Source organism: Pristiophorus japonicus, chromosome 32 (assembly GCF_044704955.1).
Source record: "Pristiophorus japonicus isolate sPriJap1 chromosome 32, sPriJap1.hap1, whole genome shotgun sequence".
Classification (NCBI taxonomy): Eukaryota; Metazoa; Chordata; class Chondrichthyes; family Pristiophoridae; genus Pristiophorus; species Pristiophorus japonicus.
The window spans coordinates 5,948,876-5,970,244 of NC_092008.1; the positions used below are offsets into that span (position 1 = coordinate 5,948,876).

Sequence of the window (21,369 nt, forward strand, 5' to 3'; positions counted from 1 at the left end):
CTGCACCATCCTCTGGCCGCTGTGCAGCATTGCAGCACCTGCTCCTTCCAACCCTTGGCGTCCTGGCAACATTATAATGAAAATCCAACCTGTTTGCACAGATCATCAATGTTGTAATTGAACTGTCTCCTTCTGTTGGAGAAACCAGTTGTTGTATTAGCATTACATCAGGTTAGAGAATGTCTGAAACTGGCGGGTGTACAAGAGATCCCTCCCGCGCAGGAGACATCCTTACACAGTGTGTAAAATGCCCTGGGGTAGATCTCAAACTGCCATCATGTGATAACAACACGATTTACACCTAACCCAGTCTCCACATCCTTTCGACCACGACCACTTACTGAGGGAGGGTGAACTGGTTCGCTTTTGTTATCAGTGTCCATTTTTATAATAGATATTTTCTTGCTTCATTGAGCAAGTTGGTCCTTCAACGTCCATGTCAGCACGAATCGGACAAGTAAACTAATTCAAATGAACATAGCCCCAGTTTGGACGATAAATGCAGCATTAGGATTCACAGGCAAATAGACAAGTGTAGCTGATGGTCTAAATCTGCAACAGAGAGTGGCGGGTAGCTGCTAGATACTTGTGAGAGGCTGTGAGATTTGATTTTGAATTGGTTCAATGGCTTAATTGGTTAAAGTGCTTGTCGGGTAAGGAGCCGCTCCCAGACCGTATTCTCAGCGGGCGTGTGTTGAATTTATGTTGTTTCTGTTGTCTGCGAATTTCAGCAACAAATAATAAACCAATGGTAAAGCGATTAAACTCCGGGATACTCAAGAGACTAAAATTAGAGAAGCGCAGATATCTTGCGGGGTTGTGGGGCTGGAGCAGATTATAGAGATAGGGAGGGGCGAGGCCACGGGGGGGGGGGGGGGGGGGTTTGAAACCATTTATTTGAATTTTAGTATAGAGACATTGCTTAACCACGAGTCAATGTTGGTCAGCAAGCACAGGGGTGAAGGGTAATTGCGACTGGGTACCAGTTAGGAAACGGGTGGCAGAGTTTTGGATGACCTCAAATTTAAGGAGGATAGAACGTGGGCAGCCGGTAGGCATCGCATTGGAATAGTCAAGTCTCGAGGTAAAAAAGGCACGGTTGAGGGTTTCAGCAGCAGCTGAGCCGAGGCAGCGGTGCAGTCAGATGTAAGTGGAAATAGGTGATCTTGGTGAAAGAGTGGATGTGTAGTTGGAGGCTCATATTGGGGTCAAATGTGACACCAAAGTTGCTAACCGTCTATTTCAGCCTCAAAATGTTGGCAGGTAGAGAACTGGTCTGGATGGCTAGGAAACAGAGCTTGTTGCATGGACTGAAAACAATGGCTTCAATATTCACAATATGTAGTCGGAAAAATTGTTAGCTCATCCAGCACCGGATATAGGACATCTGATCATTTGGAGACAGTGGAGGGTGGAGAGCGCTGGTGGTGATGTAAATCTGACTGTCACCAGTGTACATGTGGAATCTGACGCTGTGTTTCCGGATGATGTCGCCAGGGTGCAGCAGGTTGATGAATAGAGGAGGGGGCCAAAGATTGCTCCTTGGTGGACACCAGAGTTAATAGTGCCACAGCGGGATGAAAAGCTATTGCAGGCTATTCTGTGGCGACTACACGTTAAATGAAAATCGATCGAGGGGATTGTAGTCACATCCAGCTGGATAGCGGTGGAGACGCGTTGGAGAAGGATGGAGTGTTCAACACGGCAACTCCAGCAGCTAAGTTGGGAAGGACGGCGCGGGAGAGTTTACCTTCTCTCACAGTCACATAGGACGTTATGTGCCACTGTTGCAAGAGTCGTTTCGGGACTATGGCAGGTGCGCAAACCTGATTCGACGGATTTAACCTTTGAGTTCCAGGAAAGATGGGCCGTGATTTGGGAGCCGACAACACTTTCAACGGCTTTGGAGAGAAAAAGGAGGTTGGAGGTGTGGCGATAGTTTGCACGGTGGAGCAAATGCACAAAAAGAATGGAACTTATACATTTTAACAAAGAGCATTCCTTGGAATGATAGCTTCACTTGCGGGAAATGATAACTAGCGAGGTTTGGTATTCATTGAATTTCACGATAAATCAACCGACGATTCATTTCACTGTTGGATATTTTATTCCCAGTGCGTAGAACAACCATGGCAGGGAATCGAAGCTGAGAATACCATCAATGAAATTATTATCCATTAGTGCACGGGGCTGCTGTGTTCTTGGTCAAGCAACTGAGCTTAAATATTCAAACACTGTATTGTATCTGTTTCAGCTCTGTTATCTGCGCGGTACAGTTACCTGCTGCTCCTGGGTCTCAGGGTCTGGTTCTTGCTTTGGACTTTTACTGACCTAAATGTGTGAGGCCCCGTGTTCCTACCCCATTCCCTGCGCTTCAACCTCGCCGGCTCTGTATCTAACCCATGCTGTACCTGCCCCTGGAGTGTTTGATATGACAGTGTAGCTGGAGATTTACTCTATATCTAAACCCCTGTACTTGCCCTGGGAGTGTGTGATGGGGCAGTAAAGAGCGACGTTTACTCTGTTCCTAACCCCTTGCTGTACGTGCCCTGGGAGTGTTTGATGAGGACAGTGTAGTGGGAGCATTACTCTGTATCTAACCCCCTGCACCTGCCCTGGGAGTATGTGATGGGACAGTGTAGAGGGAGCTTTACTGTGCATCTAACCCCAGCACCTGCCCTGGAAATGTTTGATGGGTGCGTGCACGTGTGGTGGATTGAGTGTGGGCCCCGCTGAAGGGACTCTGTGCCGGCCGCTTCTGTCAACAATACCGCTAGCCAGCTGGAAGTGGAGACCACCCTCCAAGAATTCCCAGCGGAGACACCGAGAGAGCAGGGGCCCCAGCCCAGCGTAGACACTGAGAGAGCAGGGTCATCTGGCCGGCTGAGTGGTCTCCGCTACGACCTGCCAAAGGGACTCGAGGACGTGGGGCCGGCTGAAGGGACTCCAAGGCCGGCGTTAAATCCGCCGAAGGGATTCCGAGGCCGGTGCTGAAGCGGCTGAAGGGACCAAGGCTTCACATCGTCTCATACTCCCAACCAACTTTTAATTAATTTTTTTAATTTTTTTTAACGTTTAGCCAACTTTGAAACTAATTAATCAATTTGGGAGAACTTTACATTTTAGACTCTCAACCGAAATACTTTAAAACATTTATTGTTAACTTACATCTTTGACTTTTAACACATTTTCGAAATTTTTGAAATTGGTTAAACTTTTATAATCTATTATTGATTTACATCTTAGATTTTTAACAACTCTTAGAAAATTCTTAAAACGTTTTAACAACTCTTAGAAACTTTTGAAATAAATTGGGAACCTTTATCAACTTTTAATCCTTTAAAAAACTTTGGAAGTCACTTTCCAAATGCCTGCCCCCCACCTTCCTAGCCTCGGACCATCTACCATCAATGGCACTACCCGACGCTGAGCTTGCGGACAACACTTCGCCGTAGGCAATTAGGCTTATCGTGCTGTGCCTGTTCTCCAGTAGTCTTGGACCCCCTTGCCACTGGACCAAGACCTTGTTCAGCTAAGCCCTGTGGTTTCCCGTGTGCAGTGGCCACCCCACATTAAAAGAACTCACGCAGAGGCATTTTCCACTCCGTCAGTATGAAGTTCGGGATCTGGAACACCAGGACCGTCATGGAAAATCCCAACAGCAAAATGCCGGAACGCTGCTCCACCATAGTTGCCCGGGAACTCAGATGCTTTGACATTGGCATCGCCACCCGAAACGAGACCCAGCAGGTAGGAGAAGGCCACTTGAAGGAAAATGGTGGAGGTTACACCTTCTTCTGGAATGGGAAACCAGAGGCAGAACGCCTCCTTCATGGAGTCGGCTTTGCCATCAAGAAGGATCTGGTCGACCGCCTCAAAGACTCCCCCTGTGGGATCAACCAAGGCCTCATGACTCTCCGTATCACCCTATCTCGAAACCAATGTGCCACAGTCATCAGTGCGTATGCCCCGATACTCGATGCAATGGATGAGGCTAAATAGAGTTGTTATTCTAACCTCGAGACATCCCTGTCCCATGTCCCCACGGGTGACGAATTGATCCTCCTGGGTGATTTTAATGCCAGGGTTGGCAAGGACACAGCCCTCTGGGGAGATGTGATTGGCACAGAGAGGGTAGGGAAAGACAATTCCAGGGGTACCCTACTCTTGACAAAATGTCTCGAACATGAACTCCTCATTATCAACACCCTGTTCCGCCAGAGGGACAAATACAAGGCATTGTGGCAACACCCTCGCTCCAAACACTGGCACCTGCTTGAGTATGTCAACGTCCGAGCCAGGGATTGCAAGGATGTGCACATCACCCACGCTATTACAGGAGCTGATGACTGCTGGATGGAACACCGCCTAATCCGATCCATCATCAACATTAACATTGCCCCAAAGCAGAGGGAACAGCAGAAGCAGTTCCACAAAAAAATTAATGCCAGGGCACTTAGAGACCCAGCTAAGAGAGTCCTATACAGCCAGCGCCTCACAGCCAATTTGGCATGCCTTGATCACCCTGAGATGTTGAATCCCCATAGCGCTTGGTCTGCCCTCCAGGCCTCTACAAACAGTGCTTGTGAAGAGACACTTGGGCACTCAACCAGAAAACATGAGGACTTGTTTGATGAAAATGATCAGGAGATCGAAGAACTAGTAGATCGCAAGTGTTGTGTATGCATGCCCATTCGTAGATGCAAGTTTCAACAGTTGCGATGGGTATTGAGCATTTTTGTTCAGCCATGAACTAATTGAATGGCGGTGCAGGCTAGAAGGGCCGAATGGCCTACTCCTGCACCTATTTTCTATGTTCTATGTTTCTATGACAGAGGCCTAAGTCCAGTCGCTGCTGTTGCATGGACTTGTCAACATTTCCGGTTTTTGGCGTATATCCCAGGGTTTTCGTTTCTCTCTCAATGTAGAAGATCCACCGAGGTTAACAGACAGGTGGACATGCGTATGTGAGTAGGAGATATGAGGAATAGATCGCATCTTCTACCGAAAGGGCAGAAATAATATTATTCTCAGTCGTACTTTGTAAATTGCTGCTTAAATATTGTAAGGTATTAATTCTTGCTTATGCTAAATAAAGCCATATAATTAGAACGAATATGGTGTCAATGTTGAACAATTGAACAGACAGACAACGACAACAATGGGTGGTTCTTGAAGTAAAGGTCGGCCTTCTCTTTTACTGGTCAAATCCTGACGTGATGGTGGACCTTATTTAAATGGGCAGTCCTATTGGTGATGAAGGGCCTTCTCGTTAACTGGTCAATAGCTGAGGTGATGGTGGACCTTATTTAAACGGGCTGTCCTGTTGGTGATGAAGGGCCTTCTCGTCAACTGGTCAATAACTGAGGTGATGGTGGACCTTATTTAAACGGGCAGTCAGAGTGGTGATCAACGGCATCCTCTTTAACTGGATGAGCCTTGAGCTGATGATGGGATGTCTCCTTAAACGGGAGAGACTTGAGGTGATGATGGAAATTTTCTTTCACCGGGCAGTTCATGAGGTGATGGTGAGCCTTCTTTACCAGGAAGGCTTTGATGTGATGGTGGCTCTGTTTTTAAATGTGCAGTTAACATGTGCACCAGGAAGTAAAGTTCGGATGTCAGAGTTCGTATTAATTGGATTCACTATAGCAGAAGGTTTGCCTCATTGACACGATGAGCTCGGATAGGACATGAGGGGAAATATTTGAAAATCTAGCGAAGAATCATAATTCAGAGCAGGAGATGATGGGGAAGGAGATGAGCCAAAAACAGGTGAATAGATAATTTCAGTATTTGTGACAAATAATTACATCAGTTCCTCGGAGTTGATCTTGGAGGTGTGTGTAGCGGGGCAGGGCAGAGGTGTTTAACAATATGGTTGTTAGTTTTGAAAGGAAGCCGGGGTCTATGTTTGCTTCCCATGATAATATTGGATATTGGATCTGCTTAGGGTTAAAGATGCATGATCTGATAGGCCTGTATTATAAGAGCCAGCTTGCACTTTAAATGAGTAAACCAGATGTGGGCCAGATACGATTAAATAATTGCCTTGGACCTATGGGAGCTACAATGGGTCTTATTCCTGAGGAAATAACCAGTGTAGGAGAGGTAAGAGTTTTACCGGGGACAAGGACATCAAAACTGTCAGTGAGTGAGTGGTGGAGCTGATCGACAGCTGCAGAACTACCTTGGAAAATGGAGAAGTTAGTCAGACTGCAGCGCCCAAAAGTAGTAAGTGAATTGTGGAGAGATTTTTCACATGCTTCGATGCAACTCGAAGTGGTGTTGGAATGCAATAGGGGCTGTGGATGGTGATCGATTCACGAAGCTGTCGGAGATGGCCTTGTATGTGACCGCAAAAAGCGAGCCGACTGAGTTGGCAAGCTTGAAGAAATCAAGTTAACAATCAGTGTGCTCAGACTGTTGATTTAACATTTTTGTTCTTGCTCATTACTAAAGTGCTTTTACAACAATGGGTCATTCTACCGTACATCCATAAGTGCATTTAGTGGTGCGAGGGGTGTTGGTTTGAAAGGGGTTAACTAAATGTGCTTGTTCATTGACTGTAATTGATATATACCCCATAGATTAATTAAATGTGTTTGTTCGGTGACTGTCATTAATGTACCTCTCGATGGACCATAATTGTTTTACTGGAGAGGTTATCTCTTCTATTAATACGGTGAACATCTCCATGTGTTGTACCACAGTACCACAGTCTCGCAGCGAGCATCTACTCCGGCATTCACAGCAATCAGCGGCTTTAACGAGAGGAGAAGAATGTATTTAAAAATCAGTGAGTTTACAATACTAGGGTTCGTTTTTGAGATACAAAAGGTATACTGGCTGTTGTCGGAGTCCCTGGTAAGCCACTGTGTCCAGCTCTCATGTTGTAGATCATGTTTAACTGTGTGACTGCATTACCTCATTGAGGTCAGAATATGCAGAAATTAATTTACACCACATATTCTCTCTGGATGTGGGGCTGACAATGCTCTGTGATTCCCTGTGTCACATTCACCCGTTGACTGATCTGAGTGCAGTGAATAGCAAATATCACCTTTTCATCTTTTCTCCATGTGATAGGGTCTGATAGAGAACTGACTCGTTTGTTAATTTCCAGCATAAGCAATCTCACTGGATGATTCTCTTAGAGTCTGTGTCTGTAGAGCACATTCTATTCAATCGGACAGATGTGTTCATGGGTTTCCAGAATCGATCACCGTGCACTTGGAACAGTGACTTATACCAAGTGGGAAACCAGTCGTGGCAGAAAGCTCAGAAACACACCGTGAATGTTCCATAATGTCCATCTTGATCCAGATCCAGTCTGATGACCCCCTTTGTACCATCTCTTTCCCAGCATAAGTCAGTGTTCTGGGAGGTTTGGATGGGATTACAAATTCATTCGTGATTGAATGTGTCTCCCGTTATAGATCAATGGATTGATTTCCGATCATATCTATGAAGAAGGAATCCCCACCCCGTGTCCATCAAGCACAGTTCAGGAGAATCTCTCAAAGAGACCTCTTCTGACTCTGCCCCATCTCTTGCTCTGCTTCCGTGCAACTGATTCTTGTTGATTAGCAGGGAGTACAATGAATGGTGAAATCACTTTATTGATGCAAATTCACCGCGTCAATTGGAGTTCCATCAAATCTCAACCACAGATAAAGAACTCTGGATTAGCGCTGATCTAGTTGGATTCGGATATTTAATTAAATCTCAACCACAGATGTAGAACTCCGGGTAAACAAATCATCTAATTGGATGCAGAGATTTTAACACACCACAAGGTGCTAAATTTAATCTATGTTATATTAAACACAATCACAAAAATGTCTAATCACACAGCAGTGGACAGTTTGATCTTTGTGCGATTTTTTAAATGGAGCGATTAGAATTAGCCCCCGGTTATACACCACCGCCCATTGCCTTCACATTAATGCGGGATGTAGAAGGCTGGATTGGTTCCACATTGCCCATTTTACACCAGCACAGATAGATATAAATCGACTGAGCATCTGCAGTGAGAAGGAAACGTCAGGTGCGGGCCATCCTCAAAACAGGACTGGTCACAGCATTAGAACATTTATAGTCGAGATTATTTGAAACCTTTTGGAGGATCGGTGAGTTGAAAGTCATCTAAAATGTTATTTAATAATGTGTTATTTTCACGGCATGTAATATGTCAGATTTAAGTGCATGTGGAAGCATTGCTCTGTTTTATTACATGCTTTCACACCAGATTAAAATGTTAAATATTTTTCTCTTCCTCACCTCAATCAAATGATCTTTTTTGTGCCCTGATAGGGCGTAGGATTGGCCTAAGCATTCGGCTCAGAGGGAATCACAGACGAGTTTAAACACAATACCCAAAGTCGCTTTGCTCCCGTATATTTTGTTCATGCTCTTCCAGGGTCTATCTCAAGGGTCAATGACTCACTTTCCGCCGGTCACTGACTCACTCTCCCCTGGTCACTGATTCACTCTCCCCCGGTAAGTAACTCACTCTCCCCGAGTCACTGACTCACCCCCCGCTGGTTACTGACTCCCTCTCCCCGGTCACTGACTCACTCTCCCTGGTCACTCACTCACTCTCCCATGGTTACTGACTCACTCTCCTTTGTTGCTGATTCACTGTCCCCTTTTCACTGACTCACTCTCCCCAATCAGTTACTCACTCTCCCTGGTTACTGATTCACTCTCTCCTGGTCACTGACTCACTCTCCCCGGTCAGTGACTCACTCTCCCCGGTCAGTGACTCACTCTCACTGGTTACTGATTCATTCTCCCCCGGTCACTTACTCACTCTCACCGGACGCACTCCTGCAATTTCTGCCGCTGAATTACGGCCCATAATGACTTACCAAGACATTTCAACCACAGTCCAATTACCCAAACTAACTCCTGATTGGGTGCAGACTGGGAACAGAATCCCAGAAGGTTGATGGTTCCAGGGTTCCTGCAGCAGCAGGCAATGATTTAACAAACCTAGAGATGAGGGATATTGCCACTTCAATATTGATCCTCTGATTAGATGGCACATTACTCTTGCAATATTAAATCCCATGCCCCGGTTCCAGTTACTATTCTTTGCTGATTGGTGAGATGCACAGTTTGCATTGTACATCCAGTCTCCAGCAGAAAGCCCTTTCTCTGGAACATTATTAAATTCCATCACTGGAAGCAGTAATAAATGTAGAAATTTTACCCCAACCCCTTCAACCCGCTGAATTCACTTTCGTCCTGTTGTGTTAATTTCCTTTTGATGTCCCTTCCTCACAACTAAATGAATTACGATTGTGATCCTGTCTCGGGGAAAGTGCGGTCTCTCCAAATGCGTCACTCGCTACTTGGTGGCCATGGCAGTGGCGGATCTAATGGTTGTTAACACTGACCTGATATTGAGGCAGATTCCAATTGTTCATCATCTGTATTTTGTGCGAGGAATCCCCGTGTGTAATATCCACGCCGTCCTGCTTTATGTAGCCACAGACTGTTCTGTCTGGTTCACCGTCACTTTCACCTTTGATCGATTCGTGGTAATTTGTTGCCAGTAGCTGAAAACTAAATTTTGCACTGAGAAAACCGCGGCTGTGGTTCTTGGAGCAGTGACTGTGCTGAGCTGTTTAAAGAACATTTTCTGGTACTTTATGTATTTACCTCGGTACACGTTTGCCAATACCCCCTGGTTCTGTTATGTGAGTGTTCTTGTTATGATATCACGTTTTTGGGGAACACTCGAGCTTCTTCATTCTATTCTAACCCCTTGCATCCCATTTGTTCTGATTCTGCTCCTCAATGCTTTAACCATCAGACATATTTTAGTGGCCAGCAGAGTCCGCAGGAGACTCCGGAATCACAGCAGCGAGGGGATTGCCAGTGACATAGAGATGGTGCGACGAAGGAAATCCATCATTTTACTGCTCATTATTTCAGGGAATTTCATTCTGTTATGGGCTGTGTTTATGTTGTTTTCTATTTGGAAACAGTTGTTGTATTTTGTTGTTGATACTATACATCTACCTGCTTATGTGAAAGAAATAGGATTTATGCTCCAGCTCCTGAGTTGCTGCACAAACACTTATATTTATGCCATGACCCAGAATAAGTTCAGAGAGCAGTTGAAGAATGTGGTGAAATGTCCGTATCTCCGAATTGTTAAAATAATTAAATGGTGAGACTGAATGTAGAAGATGCAGCATCAGAAATCAACATGATGTCGGAAAAGGAGCGAAGCAGGAGAAGGCCATGGTGAATATCCACGGTTTCTCATGTAGAAAACAAAATTTACTCAATATAGATAACACTGCGGCAGAAGGAAACGTTACCTGATGTGGGGACGTCGAGGTTTAACACCATCACATATTACACAGACGTAGTTAGCACGGGCTGACAGAATAGAATGACGCTACAAGGACATAATTAACCTGATAAAATACACAACACACACGATCCTTTCAGGGATTTCGATCTAGATAGCATGAATATTCAAGACGATAAGGTTCAGACATGCGCTGAAATAGGTCAGAGGATTACATAGCACATAAACAGATAATTCGGGCCATCGTACATTTGCCAGCTCTTTGAACGAGATATACAATTTGTCTCACTCAGCTGGTCTTGCCCCATAGTTTTGATAATTTTACCTATCAAATATTTATCCAATTCCTTCGTGACTGTTGGTAGTGAAGCCGGATTATCCACCCTTTTAGTCTCGGCATTCACGATATAAATTCGAGGTTGGACAAAAAACTCCTCATTTGCCCACGAGATTTCTTGTCAAGAATTTAAATCTGTGTCCACTGGTTACCAAGCCTCCAGCTCGTGGAAAAATTTTCCTATAACGACTATGCCGATATCATTCATGATTAAATCTATCCAAACACTCTCGGTTCTGTGAAGTAACACGTCCCCGAATTCCTACAGCCCCTTTTAAATTGTATAATTTAGCTTATGAAAGCAAATGGCACGTTGGCCTTCATAGCGAGGGGATTTGAGTACAGGGGCAGGGAGGTGCTGCTACAGTTATACAGGGCCTTGGTGAGGCCACACCTGGAGTATTGTGTACAGTTTTTGTCTCCTAACTTGAGGAAGGACATTCTTGCTATTGAGGGAGTGCAGCGAAGATTCACCAGACTGATTCCCGGGATGGTGGGACTGACCTATCAAAAAAGACTGGATCAACTAGGCTTGTATTCACTGGAGTTCAGAAGAGTGATAGGGGACCTCACAGAAACGTTTAACATTCTGACGGGTTTGGACAGGTTGGATGCAGGAAGAATGTTCCCAACGTTGGGGAAGTCCAGAACCAGGGGTCACAGTCTAAGGAAAAGGGGTAAGCCATTTAGGACCGAGATGAGGAGAAACTTCTTCACCCAGAGAGTGGTGCACCTGTGGAATTCTCTACCACAGAAAGTAGTTGAGGCCAATTCACTAAATATATTCAAAAGGGAGTTAGATGAAGTCCTTACTACTCGGGGGATCAAGGGGTATGGCGTGAAAGCAGGAAGGGTGTACTGAAGTTTCATGTTCAGCCATGAACTCATTGAATGGTGGTGCAGGCTCGAAGGGCTGAATGGCCTGCTCCTGCACCTATTTTCTATTTTTCTATGTTTCTCCTCATTTGTATCGACAATATGCTTTACTCTGCAATCCTCTGCTTTAAATGTCCACTGCCATGTTTCTGTGGAAGTCACTCCTCATGACTTCTGTTATGTTCCTCTCGTTTTACTACATTCGCAACTTTGTGACATTTGCAAACTTTGATATTATGTCCTGACTACTCACTTCCAGGACATTAATAATTATCCTCAACGAGCAGTGGTCCGAACAACGCCACCTAGCTGATACCATCGGGGACTAAACCGCTGTCCAAATAACAAAAATTTGCCATTACTCTCTGCTTTCTGTCACTCGGCGGATTTCGAATCTATGCAGACACTGTCCCTTTCATACCGTGGGCTTCAATTTTGCCAGCAAATCTGCTATGCGGTACTTCATCAAGTGTCTTTTGAAAATTCGTCAAGTTAGTCAAGCACGATTTGCCTTTGTCAAATTAGACTAGCATGAGCAGTTAAGTCCACAAGTTTATAACACCAGGTGAATCCTTTGCAGGTGAAGAACTTTCAGTACCACTCGCAAGGACACTGCAATTAAATAGCTGTATCAATTATTTGACAAATAAAGCGTATTAATCTGACGCCTCAATCCTGAAATTTGGGTTAAGCGTATGTATGATTGACTATGCCACAGACCGAACAGAATTGGCAACCGAGTCAATACTGGGAATAATTAATTCTTTCATTGTCTGATTTATTGACTGCCATCTCTAGTCCGTCAGTCCCATACAGAGCAGATTCTGGAATATGGAATATCTGGGCGAATAAAAAGATGCACATTCGACGTAGCATGGAGGGATAACTATGAGGGTTAGTAATCTCACGTGAAATAGATCCATGAGTGAGTTAAATTGCATCCTGCGTACCGGAAAAACCAAAGTTCCTGTGTTACAAGGGATGGTTTTCAAGCCTCAGATTCTGTCCGAATCTAATCAGCAGCATGGAAAGGAGAGCAGCGCCAGAGAGGCGAGCGTGGGGAGGCCTATAGAGGCCCTACATCGGCGGGAGGCGGCAGTCCGAGCAGCGTCAGAGAGGCGAGTGTGTGGAGGCCAATAAAGGCCAGCTGGTGCAGCTGCAGCAGGGTGAGAAGGCAAAAAAGAAGTCGAAAGACATCGAAAGGTGACTTCACAGCCAAGTGGGTAAGTGATTGTCTGGTGATTGGTCAGTAGATTTTATTTTTCTATTCTTTATCAGTAAGTAACCTATTGCATTGTTGTTGCCAATTTAAGTTTATAAGAACATAAGAACATAAGAACATAAGAATTAAGAACAGGAGTAGGCCATCTAGCCCCTCGAGCCTGCTCCGGCATTCAACAAGATTATTGCTGATCTGGCCGTGGACTCAACTGCACTTACCCGCCCGCTCCCCATAACGCTTAATTCACTTATTGGTTAAAAATCTATCTACCTGTGACTTGAATACATTCAATGAGCTAGTCTCAACTGCTTCCTTGGGCAGAGAATTCCACAGATTCACAACCCTCTGGGAGAAGACATTCCTTCTCAACTCGATTTTAAAATGGCTCCTCCATATTTTGAGGCTGTGCCCCCGAGTTATAGTCTCCACTACCAGTGGAAACAACCTCTCTGCCTCGATCTTGTCTATCCCTTTCATTATTTTAAATGTTACTATAAGATCACCCCTCATCCTTCTGAACTCCAACGAGTAAAGACCCAGTCTACTCAATCTATCTTCATAAGGTAACCACCTCATCTCCGGAATCAGCTTCGTGAATCGTCTCTGTACCCCCTCCAAAGCCAGTATATCCTTCCTTAAGTAAGGTGACCAAAACTGCACGCAGTACTCTCGGAGTGGAACCACCACTCGCCCAATTTACATACAGTAATCATAGTAAAAATCCGGTTATGAACCAATTTAAAATCCATTTCAATCCACTCTGGATATTTAAAATTCACCCGCACCCCTATCTAAATCGTTTTGTCATCCAGCTGTGGGGACATACTCTTCCAAAACTCCTGATCAGCTGGGGCCTTGAAACTTCATTGCCTAAATATCCCAAAGAAACCATGAGTGTTGCAGGTGTCTAATTGGACCGACTCCTCTGCTCTCTCCAGCAGAAAGCTTGGAAATGCAGGACACGTTTGACGTCATCTGGAGATTTTCACGTTTATTTCTTGCATCGAATCCTGTGGCATTGCCCTCACAATCTTCTCATACATTGTCCCCGTTGCGTTTTCCTCTACTTCCTTATCCTCCTCACAAACCATATTCGTCACGAACGCTAATGGCAACTAACAAGGAATCATCTCATATTCCACGAGTAGAATATCAGATTTTATAAAAGCTTTATTAAATAATACCCCTTCTTCTTAGTCAGTCCCTCAGAGTCGAGGATGACTTGCTTCCAAATTAAAGATGAGTTCTTATGTGACTGATGACTGCCATGTGGGATCTCCAGTCTCTGTCACAGGTGGGGCAGACGGAAGTTGAAGGGATGCTGGAAGAAGGGACGGGTGGGTGGGGTGCTTGGGTTGTCATGCACTCCATCCATTGCTTCAACTTGGTTTCCGCTTGCTCCAGGCGAAGAGACTCGGAGTGGTCCGTACCTTCCCAAATGCTTCTCCTCCACTTTGAGCGTTCTTGGGCCCAGGATTCCCAGGTATCGGTGGGGATGTTACATATTTTCAACATGGTTTTTTGGGTGTCCATGAAGCATTTCCTCTGCCCATCCGGGGCTCGCTTGCCATGTCGCAGCACCGCGTAGAGCGTTTGTTTTGGAAGTCTCGTCTCGGGCATGCAGCTGATGTGGCCCGTCCATCAGAGCTGATCGAACGTGGTCAATGCTTCGATGCTGGGGATGTTTGCCCGAGCATGAACACTGACGTTGGTGTGCATATCCTGCCAATGGATTTGCAGCATCTTGCGGAGCCAGATTTGCTGGAATTTCTTCAGTGCTGTGAGATGCCTGCTAACATAATCCATGTCTCTGAAACATAAAGCGCGGTGGGTATTACTGTGCGCTCTATACCATGAGCGTGTTGCCGGGTTTGACATCCTGGTCGTCAAACACTCTCTTCCTCAGGTGATCGATGGCTGTGCTGTTACACTGAAGGCGGTGTTTGACCGTCATTGAAGTCTAACCTTGTTGGCAGTCGGCTCCCGAGGTATGGCCAATGCTGCCCGTTGTCCAAGTCTTCATCGTGGATTTTTTTATCTGCAGCCGGTACTGTGTTGCGATTTCAGGTTGGTGGAGGACCTTTGTCTTACGGATGTTTACTGTAAGGCACATGCTCTCCTATGCTTCTGTGAAAGTGTTGACGATGGTTTGGATTTCGGCCTTATCTCAAAATTATCGAAGTTAACTCTTATCTCTGTTCTTTGACTGTGGATATACCCACTATGTACTCTTGATAGCTGTTGAAATATAATCAGTCATAATCCCCTGTTATAATTCTTGAGTATTATGTTATGCTGGATTGCAGATTAATATGAAGTTTGCTAGTCCACAATTGTATTACTTTAGTTTAATTTCTCCTCTGTTTCAATTAGTGGAAGTAATCATCTTGTACCTAGGTTTTATTTACAGTTAAAAGTCTCATTGTCTTCAAAATCCACTGGTTTCATCATCAACAAAAGCTTTATGACAGAGGCCTAAGACCAGTTTCTGTGGTTGTATGAACTTCTCCACGTTTCCGGTTTTTGGGGTATATCCCAGGGTTTTCGGTTCTCTCTCAATGTAGAAGATCCACGGAGTTAACAGACAGGTGGCCATGCGTATGTGTGTAGGAAGTCTGAGGAATGGGTCACATCTTCTAACGAAAGGGCAGGAATAATATTATGCTCAGTCGTACTCTGTAAACTGCTGATTTAATATTGTAAGGTATTAATTCTTGCCTATGCTAAATAAAGCCATATAATTATACCGAATATGGTGTCAATGTTGAACAATTGAACAGACAGACAGACCCAACAACGACAACAATGAGCGGTCCTTGTGGTGAAATCCTGACGTGATGGTGGACCTTATCTAAACGGGCTGTCCTATTGGTGATGAAAGGCCTTCTCATTAACTGGTCAATAACTGAGGTGATGGTGGACATTATTGAAACGGGCAGTCAGAGTGGTGATCAACGGCATCCTCTTTAACCGGATGAGCCTTGAGGTGATGATGGGCTTTCTATTTAAACGGGAGAGACTTGAGGTGATGATGGAAATTTTATTTCATCAGGCAGTTCATGAGGTGATGGTGGGCCTTCTTTACCAGAAACGCTTCGATGTGATGGTGGCCCTGTTTTAAATGTTCAGTTAACATATGCACCAGGAAGTGAAGTTCGGATGTCAGAGTTTGTATTAAATGGATTCACTATAGGAGAAGGTTTGCCTCATTGACACAATGAGCTCGGATAGGACATGAGGGGAAATATTTGAAAATCTAGCGAAGGATCATTATTCAGAGCTAGAGAAGGAGATGTTTTCCTTGATGGGGATGGGGAAGGAGATGAGCCAAAAACAGATGAACAGATAATTTCGGTATCAGTGACAAATAATTCCATCAGTTTCTCGGAGTTGATCTTGGAGGTGTGTGTAGAAGGGACAGGGTTGAGGTGTTTAACAATATGGTTGTTAGTTTTGAAAGGACGACGGGTTCTACTTTTGCTTTCCATGATAATATTGGATATTGGACCAGCTTAGGGTGAAAATGCATGATCTGACAGGGCTGTATTTGAAGAGCCTGCTTCGACATTAAATGAGTAAAGCAGTTGTGGACCAGATACGTTCAAATAATGGCCTTGGACCTATGGGAGCTACATTGGGACCCATTCCTGAGGAGAGGGTAAGAGTTTTACCAGGGACAAGGACATCAAAATTGCCAGTGAGTGAGTGGTGGAGCTGATTGACAGCTGCATAACTACCTTGGAAAATGGGGAAGTTAGTCAGACTGCAGTGTCCAAAAGTCGTAAGTGAATTGTGGAGAGATTTTTCACGTGCATAGATGCAGCTAGAAGTGGTGTTGGAATGCCATAGGGGTTGTGGATGGTGATCGATTCACGAAGCTGTCGGAGATGGCCTTGAGTGTTACCGCAAAAAGCGAGCCGACTGAGTTGGCAAGCTTGAAGAAATCAAGTTGACAATCAGTGTGCTCAGACTGTTGATTTAACATTTTTGTCCTTGCTCATCACGAAAGTACTTTTACAACAATGGGCATTCGACTGCACATTCATAAGTGTATTTAATGGTGCGACGGGTGTTGGTTTGAAAGGGGTTAACTGAATGTGCTTGTTCATTGACTGCAATTGATATCAGACCCCATAGATGAATTAAATGTGTTTGTTCGGTGAATGTAATTAATGTACCTCTCCATGGACCATAATTGTATCACTGGAGATGTTATCTCTTCTATTAATGCGGCAAACATCTCAATGTGTTGTACCACTGTTTCGCAGAGAGCATCAACTCCGGCACTCACAGGGATCAGCGGCTCTACTGAGAGGAGAAGAATGTATTGAACAATCAGTGAGTTTACAATACTAGGGTTCGTTTCTGAGATACAAAAGTTATTCTACCCCATTCTGGCTGTGGTCGGAGTCCCTGGTAAGTCACTGTGTCCAGCTATTCATGTTGTAGATCATGTTTAACTGTGACTGCATTATCTCATTGAGGTCACAATATCCAGAAATTAATTGACACCATATATTCTCTCTGGATGTGGGGCTGACAATGTTCTGTGATTCTCCAATGTGACGATCGCACAGTCACCCGTTGACTGGCCTGAGTGCAGTGAATAGCAAATATCACATTTTCACCTTTTCTCCATGTGATCGAGTCTGATAGAAATCTGAATCCTTTGTTAATTTCCAACACAAGCAATCTCACTGGATGATTCTCTTGTAGTCTGTGTCTGTAAAGCGTATTCTATTCAATCGGACAGATGTCTTCATGTGTTTCCAGAATCAATCAGCGTGCTCTGGGAACAGTGAATTATACCAAGTGGGGGAATCCAGTCGTGGCAGAAAGCTCAGGAACACACCGTGAATGTTCGGCAATGTCCGTCTTGATCCAGGTTCAGTCTGACGTCTCCATTTGTAAAATATCTTTCCCAGCATAAGTCAGTGTTCTGGGAGGTTAGGATGTGACTACAAATTCATTCGTGATTGAATGTATTTCCAGTTATAGATCAATGGATTGTTTTCCGATCATATCTGTGAACAAGAAATCTCCCATCGCATGTCAATCAAGTGCAGTTCAGGAGAATCTCTCAATGAGACCTCTTCTGACTCTGCTCCATCTCTTGCTCTGCTTCCGTGCAACTGATTCTTGTTGATTGTCACTGGAGAATTGAAATTCCATCAAATCTCAACCACAGATACAGAACTCTGTATTCGCGCTGATCGAGTTGGATTCGGATATTTAATTAAATCTCAACCACAGATGTAGAACTCCGGGTAAACAAATCACCTAATTGGATGCAGAGATTTTAACACACCACAAAGTGCTAAATTTAATCTATGTTATATTAAACACAATCACAAAAATGTCTAATCACACAGCAGCGGACAGTTTGATCGTTGTGCGATTTTTTAAATCGAGCGATTCGAATTAGCTGCAAGTTATACACCACCGCCCATTGCCTTCACATTAATGCGGGGTGTAGAAGGCTGGATTGGTTTCACATTGCCCATTTTACACCAGCACAGATAGATATAAATCGACCGAGCATCTGGGGTGAGAAGGAAACGTCAGGTGCGGGCCATCCTCAAAACAGGACTGGTCACAGCATTAGAACATTTATAGTCGAGATTATTTGAAACCATTTGGAGGATCTGTGAGTTGAAAGTCGTCTTTAATGTTATTTAATAATGTGTTATTTTCACGGGATGTAATATGTCAGATTTAAGTGCATGTGGAAGCATTGCGCTGTTTTATTACATGCTTTCATACCATGTTAAATATATTTCTCTTCCTAACTTCAAACAAAAGATCATTTTTGTGCCCTGATACCGCGAAGGAATGCCCAAAGCATTCGGCTCAGAGGGAATCACAGACCAGTTTAAACACAATACCCAAACTCGCTTTGCTCCCGTATATTTTGTTCATGCTCTTCCAGGGTCTATCTCAAGGGTCAATGGCTCACTCTCTGCCGGTCACTGACTCACTCTCCCCTGGTAACTGACTCACTTTCCCCGGTCACTGACTCACTCTCCCTGGTTACTGATCCACTTTCCCCCGGTCAGTAACTCACTCTCCCCCGGTCACTGACTCACCACCGCCCCTGGTTACTGACTCATTCTCCCCAGTCACTGGCTCACTCTCCCTGGTCACTGACTCACTCTCCCCTGGTAACTGACTCACTCTCCTTGGCTACTGATGCACTGTCCCGTGGTCACTGACTCACTCTCCCGGTCACTGACTCACTCTCCCTGGTCAGTGACTCACTCTCACTGGTTACTGATTCACTCTCTCCTGGTCACCGACTCACTCTCCCCGGTCACTGTCTTACTCTTCCCGGTCAGTGACTCACTCTCCCTGGTTACTGATTCATTCTCCCCCGGTCACTGACTCACACTCACCGGACGCACTCCTGTAATTTCAGCCGGGGTGCTCCGAATCATTCGCTGTATTACGGCCCATAAAGACCCACCCAGACATTTCAGGCACAGTCCAATTACCCAAACTAACTCCTGATTGGGTGCAGACTGGGAACAGAATGCCAGAAGGTCGATGGTTCCAGGGTTGCTGAACAAACCTGGAGATGAGGGCTGATGCCACTTCAGTATTGATCCTCTGATTCGATAGCACATTACTCTTGCAATATTAAATCCCATTCCCGGGTTCAGTTTAACAGTTTAACATCCATTGCTGATTAGTGAGTTGCACAGTTTGCATTGTACATCCTGTCTCCAGCAGAAAGCCCTTTCTCAGGAACTTTATTAAATTCCATCACTGGAAGCAGCAATACATGTAGAAATGTTACCCCAATCCCATCAACCCGCTGAATTCACTTTCGTCCTGTTGTGTTTATTTCCTGTTCATTTTCCTTCCTCACAGCTAACTCAATGACGATTGTGATCCTGTCTCGAGGAAAGTGCGGTCTCTCCAAATGTGTCACTTGCTATTTGGTGGCCATGGCAGCGGCGGATCTACTGGTCGTTATCACTGACCTGATATTGAGGCAAATTCCAATTGCTCATCGTCTGTATTTTGTGCGGGGAATCCCCTTGTGCAATATCCACGCCATCTTACTTTATGCAGCCACAGACTGTTCTGTCTGGTTCACAGTCACTTTCACTTTTGATCGATTTGTGGCAGTTTGTTGCCAGAAGCTGAAAACGAAATATTGCACTGAGAACACCGCTGCTCTCGTTCTTGGGACAGTGACTGTGTTAAGCTGTTTAAAGAATATTTTCTGGTACTTTATATATTTACCTTGGTACTCGTTTACCAATGCCCCCTGGTTCTGTTACGTGAGTGTTCTTGTTATGGTTTCACATTTGTGGGCAACACTCGAGCTTCTTCATTCTATTCTAACCCCTTGCATTCCATTCGTTCTGATTCTGCTACTCAATGCTTTAACCATCAGATACATTTTAGTGGCCAGCAGAGCCCGCAGGAGACTCCGGGATCACAGCAGCGAGGGTAATCGCAGTGACATAGAGATGGAGCGACGAAGGAAATCCATCATTTTACTGTTCATTATTTCAGGGAATTTCATTCTGCTATGGGCTGTGTTAATGTTGTTTTCTATTTGGAACCGGTTGCGGTATTTAGTTTATGATACTCTACACCTACCTTCTTACATGAAAGAAATAGGATTCATGCTCCAGCTCCTGAGTTGCTGCACAAACACTTGTATTTATGCCGTGACTCAGAAAAAGTTCAGAGAACAGTTGAAGAATGTGGTGAAATGTCCGTATCTCCGAATTGTCAAAATCATGAAATGGTGAGAGTGAATGTAGAAGATGCAGCATCAGAAATCAACATGATGTACGGAAAGGAGCGAAGCAGAAGAAGGGCATGGTGACTATCCATGGTTTCTCATGTAGAAAACAAAATTGACTCAACATAGATGACATTATGGCAGAAAGGAAACGTTACCTGATGTGGGGACGTCGAGGTTTAACACAATCACATATTACACAGACGTAGTTCGCATGGGTTGACAGAATATTATCAAATTATGAGGACATAATTACCCTGATAAAATACACAACACACCCGAACCTTTCAGAGATTTCGATCTCGATAGCATGAATATTCAAGACGATAAAGTTCGGACAGGTGCTGAAATAGTTAGTAGGATTACAAAGTGCACAAGCAGATAATTCGGACCATCGTGCATTTGCCAGCTCTTTCAAAGAAATATACAATTAGTCACACTCAGCTGGTTGTGCCCCATAGTTTTGATTTTTTTACCGATCAAATATTTATCCAATTCCTTCGTGACTGTGAGTTCTGAAGCCGGTTAACCACCCTTTCAATCTCGTCATTCACGATAATAATTCGAGGTGTTCCAAAAACTCCTCATTTGCCAACTAAATTTCTTGTCAAGAATTTAAATCTGTGTCCGCTTGTTACCAAGACTTCAGCCAGTGGAAACAATTTTCCTATAACTACTAGGCCGACACCATCCATGATTGAATCTACCCAAACCTTTTCTGACCTGTAAAGTAACAGGTCCCCGAATTCCTACAGCCCCTTTTAAATTATACCATTTAGTTTATATTACTTCGCCTCATTTGTACCGACAATGTGCTTCACTGTGCAATTCTCTGCTTTAAATGT

General features: G+C 44.4%; 1 protein-coding gene across 1 annotated transcript; it reads left to right on the forward strand.

The window, feature by feature from the left end:
- Positions 1 to 14,334: 14,334 nt before the first annotated feature.
- LOC139240530 (probable G-protein coupled receptor 139) lies at positions 14,335 to 20,531 on the forward strand. The gene is made up of 3 exons (XM_070869074.1): positions 14,335 to 14,545; positions 17,122 to 17,181; positions 19,636 to 20,531. The coding sequence occupies exons 1-3, from the start codon at positions 14,335 to 14,337 to the stop codon at positions 20,529 to 20,531; spliced, it is 1,167 nt and encodes a 388-aa protein (XP_070725175.1).
- The last annotated feature ends 838 nt before the right edge of the window (positions 20,532 to 21,369 follow it).